Source organism: Dufourea novaeangliae, unplaced genomic scaffold, assembly GCF_001272555.1.
Source record: "Dufourea novaeangliae isolate 0120121106 unplaced genomic scaffold, ASM127255v1 scaffold16, whole genome shotgun sequence".
Lineage (NCBI taxonomy): Eukaryota > Metazoa > Arthropoda > Insecta > Hymenoptera > Halictidae > Dufourea > Dufourea novaeangliae.
Window position 1 is genome coordinate 4,059,053 of NW_015373891.1, and position 22,409 is coordinate 4,081,461.

General features: G+C 39.7%; 1 protein-coding gene across 1 annotated transcript in view; it reads left to right on the forward strand.

Moving 5' to 3' along the window:
- LOC107187819 overlaps positions 1–22,409 on the forward strand; it is a 57,799-nt gene that overhangs the window by 9,081 nt on the left and 26,309 nt on the right. Inside the window, 33 exon segments of the mRNA XM_015575996.1 lie at positions 347–430; positions 537–760; positions 1,533–1,675; positions 1,771–1,901; positions 2,321–2,706; positions 3,062–3,376; positions 4,470–4,725; positions 4,820–5,017; positions 5,744–5,958; positions 6,273–6,483; positions 7,144–7,514; positions 8,148–8,436; positions 8,910–9,104; positions 9,179–9,405; positions 9,692–9,885; positions 10,467–10,956; positions 11,280–11,715; positions 12,176–12,835; positions 13,196–13,384; positions 13,857–13,939; positions 14,002–14,164; positions 14,311–14,492; positions 15,303–15,926; positions 16,591–16,721; positions 16,799–17,118; positions 17,349–17,544; positions 17,609–17,749; positions 18,114–18,434; positions 18,593–19,088; positions 19,505–19,625; positions 20,242–20,432; positions 20,517–20,655; positions 21,464–21,671. Of these exon segments, the coding sequence (XP_015431482.1) occupies positions 368–430; positions 537–760; positions 1,533–1,675; positions 1,771–1,901; positions 2,321–2,706; positions 3,062–3,376; positions 4,470–4,725; positions 4,820–5,017; positions 5,744–5,958; positions 6,273–6,483; positions 7,144–7,514; positions 8,148–8,436; positions 8,910–9,104; positions 9,179–9,405; positions 9,692–9,885; positions 10,467–10,956; positions 11,280–11,715; positions 12,176–12,835; positions 13,196–13,384; positions 13,857–13,939; positions 14,002–14,164; positions 14,311–14,492; positions 15,303–15,926; positions 16,591–16,721; positions 16,799–17,118; positions 17,349–17,544; positions 17,609–17,749; positions 18,114–18,434; positions 18,593–19,088; positions 19,505–19,625; positions 20,242–20,432; positions 20,517–20,655; positions 21,464–21,671 (8,509 nt within the window). The 5' untranslated portion in view covers positions 347–367.

Sequence of the window (22,409 nt, forward strand, 5' to 3'; positions counted from 1 at the left end):
TCATTTTGGCCATTTTGGCCATTTTTACCATTTTTACCATTTTTACCATTTTGGCCATTTTTACCATTTTTACCATTTTTACCATTTTGACTATTTTGGCCACTTTCAATCCCTTGGCCATCTTTCGCCTCCTGCCCTTGCCTCTTTGGCCATCTTTGTCCCTTCGTCTGTCAATGACTCCTTGATCTCTTCAAGCCATCTCTATCCTCTAGTATCTACTCTGTATCTCTTTTTACAGTACTACTAAACAGTCGTCTAAACTATAATTTCTAGAGTAGTATTAAGAGATTTCTTGTGTAGTTCTGGAATAATTATTTTCCAACGATCTTTGCGACTAATATTTCAGATCTAAATAACACTCCCGAAGATGAGGGTCGACCAGATCGGGCTGCTGCTATGGAAGAACTACATCGTTCGGAAACGCCAACCGGTAACTATTCTCCCTGCGAGCTGTGATATTTTTCTCTCGCCTAGTCGAGCCCCGTCATAACCCAGGAAGCTTGGCTAAAAGCACGTCCACAAATTTCAATGTTTAGGGGATATTGGCCCTGGTGTTCGTGTGGCCGGTGACCGTGTTCATGATCCTCTACACGATCCGCGACAACGTGGACCCGAAGTACTATCCGACGTGCCAATTTCCTGCGAGGTCGATGCCGCAGAACGGGCTGCTTCCATTCGTGCAGAGTTTCATTTGCAGCCTCGGAAATCCCTGCGACCCCCTCACGGAATACGAAGAAGTTCCTTCTTATAGGAATGCCACGTTAGTTCGGGAAATACATACCATTTTACCACGGGATTTTAGTTTTTGCACTGTAAACCGTACACGCGATTTCATATCAATTCCGACTGTAAATAGAAGAATGTACAGTGTCGCCCAAAAGTTTGCAGTTCCTTTCGCTTCTTATTAGGTCTAATGATTAGTAACGATACATAGGCGTAGCCAGGTTATCACTTGGGGGAAGGGGGTGGGAGACAAAATTTATTTTAAGGTAAATTTAAGAATATTATTTGAAATGGATTTTAGATTTATTTTTACATATACACTATTAATTAATGTAATATAATATTTTTTCTTCTAGAGGGGGGGGGGGTGGCAAATGACCCTCTCTGCCCTCCTCCCCGGCTACCTCTATGTACCGATAAATAATTTCTACTTTTTAATAATCTTGAGACGTAATTTAAATTCATATTAACTCCCTGTACTTTCATGTTTCTTTAGGAATAAATAATTAACGAAATAATCGTTGGGTATAAAGTCTGGGTACCTGATCATAATTTTTTTATATCAAAATATTCATACAAGTAAATTTTCATTTCTATGAACTGTCTTTTATGAAAATGTTGAACGATGTTAGAGAAACCAGTATATTTTTACTAACGATATGGAATGTAAAAAATATCTTCATGAACAAGTTTAGTATTTTATAGTTCAAACTTTTGAGCAACAGTGTCGATTGTTGAGAATTATAAAAATATCGTTAATGAATTTTCAATTTCTGTTCGATATATTATGTTTGTACAATTACGAATAGTCTAGGCCCGCTAGTTACGGAACTGCAACCGATGCTCAACAACCAGACGATACTTTCCGCGGTGAAGACGCTACCGCACAGTATTCAGCTCCTGAAATCAATGGCGCAGATACTCACCAAACCGGAAATCAAGGCACTTTTCGGTATGAACACCACGACGCGGCTTTGTTTTACTATCCTGAATTCGAATCCAGTGTTTACCACTCGATAACCGTGCGAATTTATTATCCATGTCTAGATCGCGGTATACGATTGGGTGATCTCTTCAACAACCACGAGGAAATCAAGAGAACTCTACGTGAGCACATGCCGAACGCCCGTGACGGATTGATCGATGAATTGTTCGAGTCCTCCGTAAAATTATTATACGTCAGTATCATAGCACCGGTCCGAGGAAACTCGAATTCTTTTACATTTTTGACTGAAATTTTTCGAATCGTTTGATATGACTTTCATGAGAATTGCACCGTATAATAGATTCTTCCGTATAACAAATTCTAATTCCTTAAAAAATAATCATTAATTCTCGTGCACTGTTTAATATACTATCGCATTAATATTTCTAGAATTAAATTAGGCTTGAATTAACAACGAATTAAGAAAATATATTAGCCTGTCGCTAGATTATAAGATATATAAGCTATTTGTGTTAAATTAATTAACAAATTTCTATAATCAAAAATAAAACATTGGCTTCGATAAAACAAAAACATTGATAAAACAAAAATAGTGGAGTATACATCGGTGCGCCTAGTAATAATTTCCAATATTTCGTCCACGACCTCCAGCTGATCGAAGCATTCGGATCGTCGAACATCGACGGAGTGATTTGTTCCCCGGAGAGCTTGAGGAAGTACCTGATCCTACCGAGGGAGGAGGACTTCGAAGATCTTTCGAAGATTCTCTGCGACATCGACTCGGAAACGATGCTCGGCATCCTCGAGAATCTGTCCAAGCATCTCGATTTCACCGGCTTGCTGGAGATGGTGGATCGCGTGATGGCCAAGTTTCGGGGCTACGATTTCTTCGTGGATTTGAGACGAGCCGCGGAAACGATCCTCGATCTGGAGACCTCGAGAAAATACATACCTGTGTATCTGAGGATCCGCGAATGGATGCCGAAAATAATAATGGTCTTCAAGAACGTCACGTTCAAGGAGATCGATCTCACCTTGTGAGTAGCCATTTTCTTCAGGATCATTTTGTGTGTAAACATTTTACGTCTACGATTGTTCACCGTCACGTAATTTACTGGTCTCCTATTTTATTTATGAAGAATGAATGTGAACGCTTGTTTCGGATAAAGGTCGACCATTAATTTCATTGGCCCATAACAAAGAAATATTTAGTTAATAGCGTCAATGAAAGAAGAATTTAGTTACGTTGTATTAAAGTAATTTCCACTAACGATGGAAGGTCCCGAGTTCTAATGCTAATTTTTTGACGAACCTTTGTACAATAATGGAGCTGGAAATATTGAAGTTAGTAGACTGTAATGGTATTAAGAATCTTTTCGAATGTTTCCTCAGCGTGAACAAGACCTTGAACGTTCTGGACCCGGTGTTCTCCACGGAAAAGGACTGGTCCATCGCCCGTCAGGCGTTTCTGAGACTGCAGAAAATGTTGGAGTTCGTGAAAGGGATGACGGAAGATCGGAACGATGGTTCTTCGAGCGATTTTTTCACGTTGATAGAACGACTCACGAACGAGGCTCAATTTGCACCTTTTATCACGGGGAATATAGAGAATCTAACTCAAGCTTTGGATCTCGGTTTCGCCATTTTACAGAGCTGCGCGCGACTCAGCGCAAGAATATTGGACCGTCACAAGGACGAGCTTGAGCTGTAAGCTTATTTCTACAAAATAAAATACAAATATTCAACATATAGATGTTTATGGAAATTTGCGTTTCTGTGGATTAATGTGAAAAATCTAACATTGACACTAGAACTACCAAAACAGTCAAAATGACTGGTTAGTATGCTCTTATAACGATAACTAAAATATTCCAAACAATGTGTTTTCTTAGATCTTTTGCAACTTTTATTGGAATATGTTAGTGAAGAAATGGGTTGATTTATAAACATGTAGATTTTCAACAATTTGTCATGTTTATCGATCTGATAGAAATCCATACACGTTTATCGTCGGTAGTTCTAGTGTTAAATAAAGTGTTACTTCAGGGTGTACCATATAAAGTGTTACGAGTTATTTATATCGACGTTATATCCACGTGAATTATATTTTAATAATACTTATATTTTTAAGGTGTAAAATATTTTGACGGGAGGGAATCTCCTGAAGGAGAAACGGTCCCTCTTATTTTTTTTTAAATGGAACGGCGTATTGATTGTTCGTTATTTAGATAGTAGTCGTCCAACTTAAGATATTGAAATAAATGTATACGATTCAAATTCATTTTATTGAATATTTAAAAATAGCGAAAAAAGGTGCTTACATAGTACACAAAAGAATGTTTTGGGGCTCTGTAAAGCACTATAATATAACGAAAGAAGACACGTCGAGAAGAATACAAAGTGCTTGTAAATCGATAATTCCAAGAACGTTGTCAGATGTGTGGCATTATGTCGTAAAAGGATTAATTAAATGTTTGGAAATGAATGGACGCACCATTTTGAACATTTAATGGAATGAATCCGAACCATACGCTTTTATTTTCATATTTAATTAAATTTAATAATTTACTCTCCCCCTAGAAAATTCCTACCGCCCAAATATTTTACATCCTCAATGATTTGCCAATTTGAACCATTCTACTGGCACCACTTTCTCCTATTCGTTCGTAATTTATCAATAATCATTTCTAAGCGTTGCAACAGTATTCTCGATTTTCCCGAAATGAAACATACACAACTTTCGTAATAAACGAATCAATTACTAATATCACTATACATGGTGGTTTTGTTATATTTACAGTTCGACCGAAGTCTGGGACGGACTCAGAAATTTCTTCTCGGAGAACATTCTCGCCTCGTTGACTTACGTGTTCGCCTTCACTCAGAGTATAGTCAGAATGGTCCATCACGCGGCGATCATTCACGAGGACTTGGAGCACAGATTCTACAATATTTCTCTGAACAACAGAGACACCGTGCAACAATTGCTCACGCATATGGACCCAAGTGCTTATCGAACATTCGTACGCACGTTCTCCAGATTGGATTTCGTGGAGGTTAATAACACTTCCATTCTAACGTGACTGTTTTCTCTTCGGTCTATTTCTATTTATTACAAGAATGTTTAGACAATCTTCGCGGGTCTTTCAGAGATTCGTGACGGAAGTAAAGAAGACCAATCCCGAGGACTACTTCTGCCAGAACGACACTCTGGACGAAATGTTCGAGCACTTCAAGGACATCGGGCACGAATCCAAGTACGCCACGGAAATACTTTGCAGCGATTCGGGGAAGAAGTTCATTTCTGAGATGTACGGGAGTATGGAGCTCAATAGTTTCGAGAACAACGTATGTATTTCATTATACCGTCGATGGATCCGTTTACGTAAATGTTGGGTCGTTCGGAAGGTTCGTAGCGTTTCGAGCAGAATGTCTTTGTTATCTTTATACTGGACGAAGGAAAAGTTGTTTCAACTGATGAATAGATACTATATTTTCTGGGTATGTACTGAATGCATTTGCTGTATAAGTCAACAGTGATTTCTTTTGTGAGAAATACCGATGGAACGTGTAAACAAGCCCTAAGTCCATTTTCATTACGTTCAATCAAATTCGTGAAAAAATTGCACTATTTCGTATGAAAAATTTTATAGTATTTACCTATTCAATTAGTTAGATTTTGCCTTGTCAGATGATTATTTTTTCAGATTGCTAGAATATTTTAGGCAAAAGCTTCGAAAATAAAGTCCATCTAGAAATAGGTTCAAGAATTTATTTAGCAAATACAATCGAAGTTACAAAGGAATTAAATGAAAAATGAGAAGAAATTGTAAGAATAGCTGTAAATAAGTGTATGATGTAGATTGAAAAGTATAAATTGTAATGCTGCCCTTAAAAACGCTACGAACTATCCGAACAAATCATTACGTTTAATACGTTGATTACGTGTAGTTATTTTTACGTAAAGTTATTTTGATTTCTAAATACCATGGTATCACTTCTTTCGTTTCGTTGCGTCGATCATCGGTGACCGACGGGTGCATTAACTCAGTAACAATCGACTGTCTTTGATAGACGCTGGACACTTTGATGGCTGCTATTAGCATGGTGTTCAAACAAACCGTGCAAGTCGAGAAAGCTAATTTAACAGCGGTCGTTAGCAGCATAAGGGGACTCGTTTCGTATCTGACTTCACCCAAGAGGCCGGATCCTGATTGGTCGGTGTTCAAATTCACCCAGAAGTGGACCGAAGTATACGAGGACACTAGACCTCAAGGCAGACTGAACATGCGAGTACTTTGGACTACACGTTATGCATAGATCTTGACATTTCACCCATTAGGTGTACCAATAAGTGGTCCGCTATTTTTTCTGTGAAATCGTTTCGTTCGAATCTAAGATTTATTGCCATCATAGTAGAACTGTAGTGTGTTATTTTGCAGTATTAACTATACTGTAAGTGAATTATTTATTGGTAAACCCGATGAAAAATATAAGAGACTTACTTATTGGTATTGTAGTGATAGAAGCAGATATATCATTATCGTCGGCTGTATCAGTAGAGTGTCGGTAAACAGAAACGTCGATTTTCGTACTATTGCAGTCTTGGAATCCATCTGAGCATAGCGAAAATGACTGGTTGCTGCGGTTTGTCCTACAACTTTATCAAGCCAAACCTGAAGAGCATAGATTTGCTTGCGGAGGTGATAGTGAAGGATCTGCGACAGAGCCCGAGCAGTTGGGTGGAGGAAGTCAGGCGACGAAAATCGGAACTGATTGAGGTGTTCTATTTGACAGCGACGGACAGAGATAAGGTCGGTGAACAATCGACAAACATATTGTTTTTCCAGCTAGGAATGTTAATATCTTTTCCAGAACGCATTTTGGACGCAATAACAGTAAGAGTATCGTGACTAGTGATAAGTCTGTAAACTGTTCAATAATGTTTTGGACTGCTGATGAGAAGTTTGGACTGTGTTTGATCGTGGTGTGGTGACCAAACACAAGGACATGATCAAACAGTTCAAGCAGTTTAAGCAGTTGAAACAGTTGAAAGAGTTTATACAGTTCAAGCATTGTAAACATTTCAAACATTTCTCAAACATTTGAAATATTTCAAATAGTTCAAATGTTTCAAGCAGCTCGAGTTGACCACGTGATTTGAAGTATCGCAGATTTCACAATTGTTTATTGATACACTCTTTGCCCACTAGTCGCAAAGACCACCCTAAGTCGCTTGACTGACTCGAGTCATGTGGAATGTTTGAACTGTTTAAAAAGTTTGGTCAGAGTTTGGTCACGACCTTGAGTTTGGTCATCTCGTCATGACTAAACTCTGGACTGTCAAGGTTTGGACACGTTTGGGACAACGTTTTTTCAAATATGTTTGGACTCGTCTAGTCTTGGATCCATGACTAATCATGAGTGTGGTGTGATGATAGTAAATGTGACAGGAGGAACGTTGTTATTCGTAGGTTTTGAAGATTTTGGAGTACGATAATTTCACCAAGTCGTACTGCATGGACCAGAGTCCGCCGCGTTTACTAAGTTTTCCAAAAGGCTCGAACGAAACGGCGCTGAAAGCTCTCGTCTGCCGCCTCTCGAGCGCCGTACAAACGGATTTAGAGTTAAACATGGAGGCGATCAAGGATCGGTTACCACCTTCCGAGGCTGACTTCAACTGGACCGATTTCAACGCGCGCACGATCGAGATTTATCGTTACATCGATACCTTGATCCATCAGAAGGATCCAGACGACCATTTGGCTAAACTAGATAAATTGAAGAGGGACTTCGTAGTCTCTTGGACGGCTGATCTTTCTGTCAGGGATGGTTTTGAGATCAGGTTAGTGAATACTAAGGACAATTTTGGTCTGGATGATTTAGTCAGAGCTTTAAAAATGATTTGTACATTTGGATCACTGAATTTTGTGCGTAAGATGAAAAATTGATGATCATTTTATATCTTACATGAGCTGAGTGCCAATGTTTCATCGTTTTTTAACAAAAAAATATATATAATACTAATTGATAAATTATATATATATATGGGGTGTTTCGTTTAACTTGATTACATGCAAAGTGGATTATACATTGTTTAGATTACTTCAGTACTATCAGCACCTAAAGTGTTACACACATTTATTTACCATCCCGTATATATAATGTTTGCAATTGTACAACATTCCACCATCTTTCTCTTAACTATCTAATTTATTTTCTAAAGATACTTTCGCCATTAGAATTCACGTGTAAATATTTTTTGGTAGATAAATTCTGTAATTTTCCTTTAATATTTTTATAATATTGTTAGTATTGTAATAATGTTACTTGATAACCATGCAATGGACAAAAACAAGCGAAATACAGTCGATTGTAATGAAATCGCTGTGGTAAAAAATAAACTAAAAAAAAAAAAACTTTTTAGCTTATTCAATAACAGATGCGTGTTTGGGTGACAAGTTACGTCTTTCTGCAGCGTAGGTCTGATCTGCAAGTTCTTCAGCCTGATGGAGAGCCCTCTGTTCAACATCCAGGAGAAAACCGGCTGGAAGAACTTGCACGCGATCGGCTGGGGGTCCTCGGTGGTGTCCGACATGATCGAGAAGATACTCGATGAAACGAAAAAGAACAATCAGAGTGCGGTTCCTTTCGACGTGTTACCGGGCATGCCTGTGACGTACGTTCTCTTCAGCATGATCTTCCACAATTTGAACGATCTAATCCTCGACGTGGTCGACATTATTACCATGAAACCAGTTCATCTTGTACGTATTACATTTTCTTAGGATCTTACAGTAGACACGGACAACTTTCACGACATCGTGCACTTTGGATCATGTCGTGCGAATACTTTTGTTATCCAGTGTACAGGGTGTAAAATAGTTAATGGTCATGGCTTCAGGTGGTGAATCTACACACTTGGATCAGTGGGCATTTGTAGATAAAAATTATTTCGCGAAAGATAATAAATGCTAAATTCATGTTACATTTTAGTTTTACATTTTCTCGACAAATAAAACACGCTGACGTAAAACAAAAATTTAACATTAATTCTCAACGTTACAAACAATTTTGCGGTAAGTCTTTTTTTTTTACAAACGTCCATCGATCCAGGTATGTAAATTCACCACCTGCAGCCATGATCAATAATTTTTTTTTATACCCTGCACACACTTTTAGCTAACTAAAATCAAGTTCTCCATTCCTTCCTCCCGTTGTCATCGTGTTTTTTCGTTAGATATTCGCCCTGGACGATTACAAGTCTCGTGAAGAAGAATGGCCCTGCGTGCGATCGGAGAGCGTCGGTTCCGCGATGGAGTTGCGACTGGGCAGCCAACAGATTGTGCACACGATCGAGAGAATATCCTGCGATCCAGCTGCCTTCATCCAGGAATGGAAAGAGCATCCGTTGTTGAAGGCTGCGCGACAGTTGGTAAGTGGTCCCTTATTTTTCTCGGTTGTTACCGAGGTGTTGCGTCGTCTGAAGGAAGCGGGTTGTGTATCCAGTTCGAGAACGACGAAAAGGTCCATCCACCGGCCGTTAATTGGACCCTCGGCTACAAGGCGTTCCGTCGAGTGACGGGGAAGTTCGAGAATTTTATAAACGAAACGGAACAATATCTGTCGAATAGATCGACTATCTGGGCAGACTGGAAGTCTCGTATGGCGGGCAAATATTTGGAAGTTAAGACCTTGTTCGAGGAGAGGTGGCAGAGTACAGAAAATGACACGAGGTACGGATACTTTAAGTGTATAAATTTACTGTACAATTATTCTATTGTATGCAATACATTTAGCGTTTAATTCTGTGTTCTCATATTTTCCTGAAAAATACAGTGGGTATCAAAAAACTGTTTGAATGAAAATTTAATGGCTTGTTGTTTGAATTGATAAATAACTAAATAAACAAATTTTTAAGAATTTTACACTTTCCTCTAGAAAGATCAGTAAGAATTTATTTGATATTCAAGCAGTTTACTGCACAGGCGGCATAATTAAAACGTTGATTTTGTAATTTAGAGGTGTTCTCGACTACATGGATATGGAGCTCGATAAGACTGTGGCGGCATTCCACAGTGATTTTCGGGCCAGCGACGTCTGGAAGTCGGACGTTTTCATTGACGATCGTATTCTGGTTACGTCGAAGTTCGTCTCCTATTTTGTTCACAAAGCCGTGAACCTCGTGACTGATATTCTACGTGATAGTAAGTATCGTGGAGCTATCAGAAATCTACGGGGTGTCCTACGCAACTGGGCGGAAAAATATTTTTAAAATTGCGATAGGGTAGAAAACAATTTTAATTATATTATATCTGGACTCCAGACACAGAGTGTATTAAGTTCACTTTAAAAAAAAATTATATTTTACATGTTTCCCTCATAAAATTTCTCAATTTTTCGAATGATAAACAATATTTCGTTCTAAGTCGTTTAGTTTTCAATATAATAGTATAGAAATGACATTAAGTCAATATCTTGTTCCGAGCCAAACCATGTAAAGTTCATTATATAGAGGACTCAATGCAATGATCACCATTTCTACACATCGAGACTTGTCTTAAGTCCATTTAGTTCCAAAGTAGCGATTGTTTCTCCTTGAATTCTTACACAACGGTTTAAAAAAATTACAAGGTTCTTGCACTGTCGATTTGTTTTCCTCTAAAGTTTGAAAAGTGTGATTTAACAAACTCTGGCTCTAGAGTCCAGATATGTAGATACTTTTATTTCAAACAAAACGAAGCATCTGTTCCTACATTATCCTTTCCTCTCATAAAGTTCATCCGTTGTTTTTCAGCATCGACGTGGACCAACTCGGTTGTTCGGATCAACTGGTTATCCCTGTTGGGATTCGGGGGCACTGGTCCAATTGCAGTTTTGTACAATAAGCTACCATTCGTCCTGGCCACGCTGGCGAACGGGTTAACCGATCCCAATAAGGATAAATTAACCGTCAATGGGCTGGTCGACGAAACCGACGTCTCTTGTCCACGACTGACTAAATGGTGCTCGAGCTCCGGAACTGGCCTCAGCCACCAAGAGTGCGCGAACTTGGAGATGTTCTTCTGTGCCCATGATCCCGAGAAATTCAACGCCTACACGGACTTATACATGTCTTTGACGGCGGTTTGGTGGAAACCGGTGAACACGTATCGGTCGTACTTGATGACTGTGATCAACGACGTTCACCAGTTGGCGAATCTTGTTCAGAATATGACCCAGAAGGAGGTGAAGGTAGAGGTACCATTCTCGAAGACCTATCTGATCGGACTTCTTCAGAAGTTTCGGTCCAGCTGGGAAGATTACATGCACCGAGAGCCTATTTACGTGGTGAGGAAGGAGTCATCGGTAGATGATACGAATCTTATACAGGGTGTTCGAAAAGGGTCTAAGAAAAGGGTCTAAGACTTTAGGGTCTTATAGTACTCATCGAGAGGAGTAATTATCGTTCACCAGTAGAATTGTATATTGACATGATTCGAACAAATTATCTGTAGAAGATCTAGCGAAACTTTGGCGCCGATACAATAGAATATAACTTCCTGTTTGATTATATTACCTCCAAATTAATCCATAACAGTCTATACTCGCATAAATATCCGTAGTTTAGTCATATATTACCAGTAGATTAACGCGAAGTCGTGATGTTCCAGAAACAAGGACAGTCTTACAAATGGACCAATGACAGACTCGTCATCGAAGGCGTTTCCGAAGTTCTGGTTCACGTGGCGAACGCGTTGAACAACGTCAAGGTACAGAACAATCGCATGCATATCTGGGACTTTATCGAAAGCGGTGACGTCCGACAGTTGCTGAAGATCCTCGATGTGCACCCCGAAGAAACCATCGCTTTAGCAGCTCAAGTGGCCACGATAAGCGCAAACACAGGGAATTTGACCGCTTTCGAGGATATACGAAAAATTATCTGTAACAATCGCGATCCTTTACCGTACTGGTCCACTGCAAACAGGAAACGATTCATCCAAGAAGTATGTTCCTTCGACCCCTATCAACTGCTAAAGACCGTCACCAGCGAGGAATATTCCGTGAGTTCATAGAATCTCTGATGCGCGAATATAAGGAGGTATACTAACTTGTAGGTCTAAAAGAAATAGGTAAATTTAATATTAATTCTCAGGTAATTATCGAGTGAAATCTTGAGATCTTTGTAAGGGATGTTAGGTGATATTTGAACTAGACACGGCGGTAGAAAATGTAGTACAACTACATACACCATTTTGTAATTTTAAACAATAACTAATCTATGAAAATAAAGTTAACATATTGCCCAACATCCCTTAAAAAGATTCGAAAATTTTATCGATTAATTACCTCAGAAAAACTCTCAAGTTCACCTATTCTTTTTGGGCCTAGAAGGTGGTGTACCCCCTCAAGCTATACCGCTGTCCTCAACAATGAAACAAAGTATCGTTCTCTAAAATTAAGTATACTACAAAAATTTCATTTATTAACTATATCTAAATATACTAAACGGAAAATTTCCAGCGCCTCTTGACAGGACCAGCACCGACCGTAATCGAATTAAAACCTCTGAGCGCATCCCTGTCCAAGTTAATAGACTCTGCGTTGAATCTCACGACCGAGATGCCAGATCTGTCGATAAAATCGAATATTTTTAATTCGACCACCTGGAGGAATCTGTCGAACGAGACACTATCCGAGATTCGTGGCATCGGCCAGGCCTGGGTGCGTCGATACTCAATGGACGCCAGGAACGCGGATCTAGGACAGTCGAAATTGGGCAAGATCATCGGGGCCCCGGATGCTTTCGCCAGATTAGTCCGGTTCTGTCAACTTCTGGACGCGACCGTCAATTTAATGGCCGGCGGGGACATTTGGCAGAAGCTGCGTGTCATCTACGAGAACTCGAAGGTGAAGCCTGTCCTGACGCTAGTAGAAGACACGCCGAACATCGCCGTCAGCGTGGTCGACACTTTCGTGAAGTCGGACAGATTGAACGATTTCGTGGAGAAGCTCGCATTCGGGAAGGCGCATCCCTGCGACATCGACAAATACTTGATCGTGCCTGGTTTCGTCAGGAAGAAGGTCCTTCTGTCGAGCATCACCAAATTCTGCCAGAAGATCGTCCTAGCCGAGAATCAGCTGACGTTGGTGGATATACTGCCTCTGGACGCGAAGTATGAGGTACACGTACGATTAATCTTACCATCAATTTTTTATGAAAATTATGAAACAATTAGACACGTGTATTCCCTCCTTATAAACTTTGCTCGCTTTTTTATAATAGCATCAGGATTCTTAAAGGTAGTGATGAGCAAGTGAGAGGGATGCTCTCTATAAGCGCGACGCCAGTCCTGAGTAATGCGACTGTAGAGAGGGAATACATTTAATTGAACCATTGAACTATTTTATTAAGTGTATCAATAAGTAATTCACTATAGTTTCAGTATACTGAAAATTCCGAGTATCATTGTGATCTGTTGTTTAGTCAGAATGATGGATGTGTCACGAGATTCTAGATCGAATGATTAACATTGTTTTCAGGAAAATCGAATGTTACATAATAACTCGAGAGAGTTCAATGAAACCTACCTTCTGGAAAGAATAGATCGAATGCAATCGACGTTCGTTCGGATTATGTCGGAGGGTTTTAAAGAGCCAAAAGTTCCGACTTGGTGGACATCTTTTAAGGAGGGCACTTTTAAAGACTTCCTAACCCAATACAAAAAAGAGGTACGTAGAAACTACTGTCTTTCAATTATGACGAATGATGACGCGACAGTGGCGTCATGGTGCCAATTCACTGTACAGTAAATACTTGATGAGAATTTGCAGACACTTAGGTACTGACAAGGAAAGGTCCCCAGGTGTAACGCTCACTTTTTAATGAAGTATAGCACAGCGATAGAGCTTGGAATTCTGTAGCCAATGATATTTGTTTCAGTCGCATATGGCTATTAGTTTATGAAATATTTAATGTTTAGTGCCGAGAAACCGTCGAACATTCATCGAGGATTTACTGTTTTTTTGAACAATTAATGTCCCGGAAACGAAGCCTCGAACACAATTTCGTCATTTTTGATGATTTTCGTTTTAGTTTGGCACGTAGAATCCACCCCGAGAATGAAATTTTTATTAACATCTTGTATATTTTAATTATAAACTCCAACGAATTCCCGACGTTTCACGACTCGAATTGTTTCAGGACTCTAGAACGCTTGCTCACCTGACAGTGAAAAAACTGTCCAGGATCGCCGGGGATATTCTGAATTCCGCCGAGAATACCGAGTAAGTAGCTCGCAGAATTTTGTTTATTGCCTGGTAGCTTATTAGACGGTGGCCTTTTTCAGGGGTTGTTCCTGGTGCTCGACACTTCCGCTGGATGTACTGAATTCCCAGCTGGCGAACCATCATCTCTACTCGAAGCTCCTCTGCCAGCTGAATCGATTGAATGTGTCGGAGATTCATGGGATTTTAATGCGTGATTTTCGTTGGAACGAGACTGTCGACATGGTGAGCCCCATACTTATTGCTAAACTGCGGATTTTTATGAAAAGTGACATTCTATAAAGTATTTGAGGTGCTTATGACACAAACTACCCCTGTAAAATCTTTGGGTACGGTTGATTATCTTGATAACATTCCGTTCGATCTTCTAGATGAAGAATTATAAGACACTGAACGTGAAACGGACTAGGTATGAATTTATGCAGACTCTGGAGAAGACGTTGCATTACGTGGTCGACATTATGGTCGATTTCCAAAACGAAACTTACAGCGACAGGGTCAGCCAATGCTACTACAAGTTCTTCGGGCAACCACCGTTATCCAGGCCGGGATTGTAAGAAGTTTGATTAAAATAACTGTTGATTGTTCACCAGAAAAATGTTAGCTTTGAATTCGAATCTTTGATAAGTGTCTTGCTGGGGTGCTTTGGTAGGTATTCCCTTCATAAGATTGCACAACTCACCAATGTTTACTAGACTGCAGGTGTCTACGCTCTTTATACAGTATCTTCTAACATGTAAAATGCGTTGAAATGAAAATTTCAACAGAGTTTAACACTATTTGTACAGGATGTGGCCGTAAGAATGGTACAAGCAGGCAGGAGGTTACTCTATAAGAAAGAATAAGTCGAAAAGAACGAATAAATTTTTTTCTTCTGAGGTTTCATTTTCAAGAAAATTCGGTTGGAAAGTTCATTTAAATCACATATTTTGTACTAGTAATAAGTAGAAACGGCCTGCAATGAACAGACGCGTGCGCCAAGTCCTGTTCTATTGCCCGTGTATTCAACAAATTTTTAAATTCGATTATTTCGGAAACAAAGCTTCAGATAAGAAAATTTTCTTCTCTACTCTTCATTTATTTTTGCATCAGGAATCTCCTCCTGTCTAGATGTACAAACCTTTCGATCGTATCCTGTATACTATTATTAACGTACCGAAACCAGTAGTATAGAAAATAAGAGTCTACTAAAGTTCAATTTTTACATATTAGTGTATGAAATTTGTGAACATACATAAACCTCTGCAGTCTAGTAACAAACTACAATACCTGAGAGTTTAAGAATGATACGCATAAAGTCCAAAGCAAATGTTTTTCAACGTCTAACTTTACAAGACCTAAAAACCAACAAATTTCGTTCAAGGCACGTTTCAATGGTGCTGGGTATCCTGGATACCCTGCAGAACAACTTGTTCATCCTGGACACAGCCAGAAATCACAAGGCCCTCGACACGTTGACCAAAAAAGCGGAGAAATACGTACCGATCTGGAAGCACCTCAGCGAAGTGGTGAAACCGTCGGACACAAAGATGATCGAGTCTTTCTTACCTGGCGCGACGATCAACGTGAACGCTGTCTCGAACGACAGAAACGGTTCTCTGTGTCGTACAAAACTGGAATGTCGGAACGCAACGGTCCTATACGACGTTCTGAGCTCGAAAAAGGCGGGAAAATTGTTTCGGTACGATCCAAAAGCGTCTGGGTATCCTTCTCTGGTGGAAATCTCCGATCGACTGGCTAACAGTCTCGATCTGGATCGCATCGATCGTGAGCTGAAGGGCTGGCGAATGGAGGCCGCGTGGGATCTAACGTGGCTCAAAGAGATCCTGAGCCACTTGTCCGTCGTTTTCGCGGAGAGCGGCGATCTCCTCGACGTGGCCAGTAAAATCGACTTTGAGGATTACTCGAATGTCCTTGGTGTTCCTGACATCGTCGATGGAGTGGTTAATTTACTGAAGGATAAAACGGTGGACAAGCTTTTCGACGGGTGAGTTTAATCGAGGAACTCGGATGAGTAAAGTGATCCAATCTACCTTCGTGAGCAAACTCGGCTTCCGCTAGGGGAAAAAGTGACGTAAGAGAAAAGCTTCCTACCACTTGGTAAATTTATTTCAAGTACTGAAATAAATGTTAAATCGAACGTTAATTTATCATATATTTCAGTAATTCCCGGTACCAAATTGTAGCCGAATTTTCTCGTGGATGTACATACATTGATGTGTTGAACGCTCGGTCTACTTGTCGATCGTGTGTCAAGCTTCAAGATTTTATAGATCGGTAATTGATGGTGTGGTTAAATGTTTGAGAAATTAGTGAATTCCTTTGAAAGTCCTCCCGTAGTAGGCACATTGGTGCGAATTCGCATGAGCAAAAACATCAAGTGTTGAGGATTTTCAGTTTTACTTCTTGCAATTAACATTTATGAAAAACATAAAATTTTCCATGAAATGTGGGTATCACTACGCGATTCCTATACATATATAACTCATAACTTCATCTAACGGTTAACGTGTTGATATACTTAATGTATACATATAGACAATAAGCAATCGTGCAATTTCAATATCGATCGACAAGCATACTGGATTCATACGCCACTTGATAGTTTGTTCAGTTCAATATCTCCGTCAATTTACACTCTGATCTTGCAGAATGAGAGAAATAGTGGAGGACGTGAAACCGTTCATCAAGGATGAAAAAGTCCTGGACGATGTCTACCGTATGATTGTGGCACTGGAGTCGATGGACATCTTCAAGAACTTAGGTCTTCTTGACATAAAATGTAAGATCTCGAGATATCTTTCAATAAATATCATATCATACCACATGCCACCAGTACCATTCGATTCTTGTTTCCAGATGGTATTAGAGATATGTTCGACAATTGGGATGTGGTTAGCTCGTATCTGGTGAACAAAGTTGGGATCTCGAACGACGTCGCTTTGATGCTCAGCCGGGCGAAAATCGACATGATTTCCGTGTTCATGAAAGAAAGAAGAGCTCTCAGCTTGAAGGAGATCATTTGCTCGCCGAAGAAACTCGGCGAGATGCTAAGCTTTGGGGGACGGATCACCGCGGAGGAGGTCAGCGCCGCCATTTGTCAGCTGGAGGACTCACAGACGCAGAACGTGATGGTAGCGTTGATCAAGAACTTGAACTTCGATTATATTTTCAAAACAGTGAGTACCAAAACATCAATTGTATTTTACCCTTTAATCATTTCACTGTTCTTGGCGCCTATCGATGCTTTGCAAAAATTCGCTCATAGCGTTCGATTGACGTCTATAGGCGTCCAAAGAAGTTTAGTCGCCGGACATTGCTGTTGCTGTGTTTTCAACGACTGCTAGCGAAAATTCAGATAACTGTCTAGACACATACCCTAACAATTCTAGACACAATTTTTCTCTAGGTGATGAGCGCGAACGTGAAGAACATATTGGCTAACGCGAACTTAACAGAAACTGAAGGGAAGATGGTGTTGGACAATCTTGGGGTAGCAGCGGAGCTGCTGCCATTCTTCAAAGAGAAACTGACTTCCAAAATGTCATCGGCGGAACCTTTGAAATCGGACGTGGAGAAGGAAGAGGTGGAGCAATCAGTCTCCAGTAAGTTGTTTTTAATGGTACTAAGATAGTTTAAATTACAAATAAATGTTTATCAATTCCGCAGCTTCGAGGTTCCTGCAAGATTCTAGTGAAATGTTGTGCGGTCAGGCAATGGTCTCCGACAACGGTGACTTGTATAAGATCATTTCAAGGATCGAGGACAATACCAAAGAATTTGACCAGGCGGAGCTTGATTCCTTACCCAGTATGTATAAATATCAAATTAAGTGAGTGGACTTTATGGACCTATAATACATACTTTTACTGATTGACAGTTCAGTAGAAAGGTTACTGAGGACTAATGCAGTTTTTATTGTATTTACAGGGTGGTAAAAAAGGGTTCAGAAATGTAAAGGTAGATACTCAAATGGAGGAAAATTTAGAGAAATATTTTCTGTATGTCCTCCTCTCATTTCCAGCGAATACTATCTACCCTTAATGTTCTGAACTCTTCTGTTTACCACCCTGTAGATCTCAAACTCTGGTATCTGTAAATTAGCCCATGAAAATTGATATTTTTAATTGAATGAATTTCCGCAGAGAAAAAAAATGAATATTTTTCGTTGCAGCCGATTTTTGTAGAGACACCTACAAGAGTTTCATCGCCATGGGAGGCGGGAAGATTGTATGGTCCTATGTCAAACCCCTGTTACGCGGACAAATCCTTTACGCGCCAAATACAACGGTGATAAATGAAGTCATGACGCTGGCCAATAAGACTTTTGCGGAAATGGAAAGTTTTGGGGTGCTGATGGACAGTTTTGAAAAGACTCTCACTTCGTTGGCGAACCTTTCCGAGATGAGCGACAATCTAAAAGATATACAGGACATGATGTCTTCGGATGTCATGAAGATCGCGATTAAGTCTTTCGGTGGCGGGAACTTCAACGGTAAGTTAATTTCAAAAGATAATCAAATACTATCTCTCTATCTCGTCCAAATCCATTGTGCTATAGAAATCACTCTATTCGCTCCAACAAAATTGCTTGTCCCTTATTCGAACAAGCGGACGTCGACCATACCATCTGAACGTTGTCTTCTATTCCAGGCGATTTCTCGGACATGAATCTCAGCGAGATTTCGTGGCAGCTGAAGAAGTCGAAGCGTTTGATCGCGATGGTCGGTATGCTGAATGATTTATTACGGTGCGTGCTTGTCGACCGTGTAAGAGGATTCCGTAGCGAGGAGGAGATGGAAGCGGAATCCAGGATTCTGATGGAGACGCGAGAGTTTTTGGCCGGCGTTGTCTTTTTGGACAATGACCCAAGTAGATCGAGAAGATCGACGGAATCGGAGCTGCCCGATAATGTCGCGTACAAGATACGAATGGACGTTGACTACGTGCAGTCCACGAAACGATTAAAAAATCAATTCTGGATTCCCGGGCCGGAGAGCAGTTTCATAGAGCACCTGAGATATCTCAGGGGATTCGTTCAGCTTCAGGACTCGATCGATCGCGCGATCATCAGGACGAAGAGCGGAAGGGACCAGGAGTGGAGAACTATGACGCAACAGATGCCTTACCCTTGTTGGAAGGACGTACCGTGAGTGTATCACTGGTTTGATATCAATCAATTGACAGGTGTATTAATTACTTGACGTAAGGTTGCCGCCGATTTAATGGGATGACATATCGTCGTTTAAATAATTAAGTCGCTGAAGCGTAATTTTTTAGGAGAGAAGAAACTCACTTTCTTGATTTATGTAAAATCATTTTGCATTGATTTTATCCGTCGACTCTGGCATTAATGTTTTGTTTTTTAGCCTGTTTAACTTTTTTACTTTCATTGTTGAACGGTGCAACACTTATTTTGAAAGTTTGAACAAACTGGGTCTTAAAGGGTTAAACACATAATGAGAAACTCAGTTGACCCTATATAAACCAAGCTAATTTGTATCGTTTAAAATTAAATATTGTTTAGAACACCCTAATGGAATTAGCAACAAAATGTAATTGCAGGTTTCAAACAACCCTATACGAGTCTCAAGGGATTCAAGTGTGCTTCTTCTTCGCGTTGATGATGTGCGTCGGGGCGGCTGTCAGACATATTGTCTGGGAGAGGGAGTCGCAGAATGCAATGGTAATTGTAAACTTGACATAATACAACACTATTATTTACTACTACATAATATTATATACAATCACTCACACATGTTTTTAAAAACTTATTACAGAATAAAGTTTACAATTTTTTATGTAATTTGGTGGAACGTAACATCGTTCCACGAACAAATTTGTGAGTCACTGTATTATTATTTACTGATATATGAACTTAACGGTTGTTAGGTAGAACATTTATTGACGTATAAACTAAAAAATCCTTACCAGACTGCGGATGTGTATCTATTCTGGAACTTCTTAAATTGCAAAACACTGCAAAATAAAATCATAATTAAGGATGCATGATATTTATACGTTATCCTTGATATTGCAAAATATTTGGTGCAAAAATAAATTTTTGGCCAATTCTCCTCCTAAATTAGTGTCTAAAATTGTGAATTCGGAAGAACATCCGCAGTCTAATTATTACTTATTGATACTCTAAAGTCAAGCACTATTACCTACTTTTTAACGTTATAAATTTATACACTTAATTATCTTCAGTCGGAATAACTTGAATTTAGTATTATAAAGTTACAAGTTTATAGTTTCAAGTTTTAAGTTGTTAGACATATTGAGATTTTCTTCATTTTCAGGTAATGAGCGTAATGGGGCTGAAGCCCTGGCGGAACACCGTGGCCTGGTTCATCACCACCTTCACGGAGCTGATGATCGTAATGATCTCGATCGCGTTGGTCCTCCTGGCAGGGAAGATTCTGCCAAAGTCAGATCCGTTCTTGGTTCTAATCATGATGATCGATTACTCGTTCGCTATAGTGACATTCTGGTAAAAGCATTATCTTCCGTCGAATCCGGTATTCTTTACACAGGGATCATCTCGTTTGCTAAAGGATACCGATAAATTTTCCAGTTACATGATTTCGACGGTGTGCAGCTCGGCGAGCCTGGCCGCTATCACCACCGTGGTTATGTTTTTACTGACATTCATGCCGTACGTCATTGTCATTGCTATGGAGGCCGCATTGGGTCTCGGTTATAAGCTTCTCATCGTAAGTTATCGTCCACGTCGTTGCGAGAGCATTCCCCCGTGATAAATAACGCGTTCGAACGATTCATTTTCGCAAACTGCACCGCTCACGATAAGATGCCCCACACAGCCCCACTTTTGTGCGAAAAATTTTAAGTCTACGAAAAAAAAAAAAACGATTTACGGCTGTCCTGGAATAGTATCGGATTCTATCGTACAACCCAGAAGAATCGCGATGTTTCGCCTCTGATTCTTATCGAAGCTGGCGATCGCTTTATGGAAATGTATATGGAAAGGAAGTACAGTAGAATTCCATTTATCTGAACTCGATTTATCGGAACGAAATTTTCGTCGTGGCTCGATTTATTGAACTCTTGCTGAGCTTCCATTATCTGTTTTATTGTCTGTTCTCGATTGAAGTAGAATTGGATGTCGAGTCTATGTCGACGTAGGTCCGTAAAGGGCAACACCTCCAAAAATATGTGTATTTAAAATTAAGCAACAGTTAAACATTTGTGAATTTTGTGCCCAATGTTTTTGCACCGATCTACACTGCTCAAAAGGATTAGAAGATCATTAATGTGACCTGTTCTGCTGCACCCACCAAGTGAAAGAAAGAGAACAATTGCTATAGTATACTGCACAGTATACTATAGTGTAGAATACTAACATCATTAACACCTTGTTATGTTTCTATAAAAAACTTTTCGGAAATTATATATCCTATTCTAATTACATGCAACTACATGATCCTCTAATTATTCTGAGCATGGTATATTTCCATTCTTATCTCTAATTTTTCATATTCATATAATCAATGAAATTTTCAGTGCCTCAGTATGTCGACCAGCTTCTGTTACGGTTGCCTGTACGCAGCCCGAAAGGAAGTCCAAGGTGTCGGGCTAACTTGGTCCTCCATGTGGGAGGAGTCCAGTTCCGGTGATCCGATGACCTTGGGTCTGATCCTCCTGATGATTGCGTTCGACGGTTGTCTGTACGCCTTAATCGGTTATATCATCGCCAGATACACGAACTCAGGTAGAAACTCACCATTTCCATCTAATCTCCGAAATGGAAACACTCTTTGGACTCTCTGAATCCGATCTGTCAACGTCTGGTGGAGGGTGTCGCGAGCGGTAGTCACTTTACAAAATTCTCTACTATCCTCTAATTTTAATTTCACATTTTCTTATATGTACCTGACAATTCGTTCGAGTTACGTATGTACGATTATTTCTAAAGATCACGAACACACGATGATAATACTCTAACACAGAACGTTCCGCTTCCGGTAGCACCTTCGTGCTCTCTGGTGCAGGTAATTACGATTCTCTATGCTGTATGTGTACTTTCTTTATCATCGGTATTTTGTCGGTAACAGTCACTGAGATGGTCGACGACGTTTGGTAAGGTGACGTAAGGAACGAGGAGGGAAAGTCAGAAAGTAGAAGGACTTTTAAGGGTATAGGGTAAAACTAGGTAATACGCTCATAGATGATATTGACCAAAATTGCCTGCTAACCACCATTACCCCATTTTTCCTTAATAATATAGTAATATAATATTACGATAATGCGGTAATACAGTAATGGAGTAAGACAGTAATATAGTAATAGAGTAACAGAGTAATAAAGTAACAGAGTAATAGAGTAATAGAGTAATAGTGTAATAGTCTAATGGAGTAATAGAGTAACAGAGTAACAGAGTAATGCTGTAATGGAGTAATACAGTAATACAATTATTCACAAACAAAATAAATACAGTAATGCAGTAACA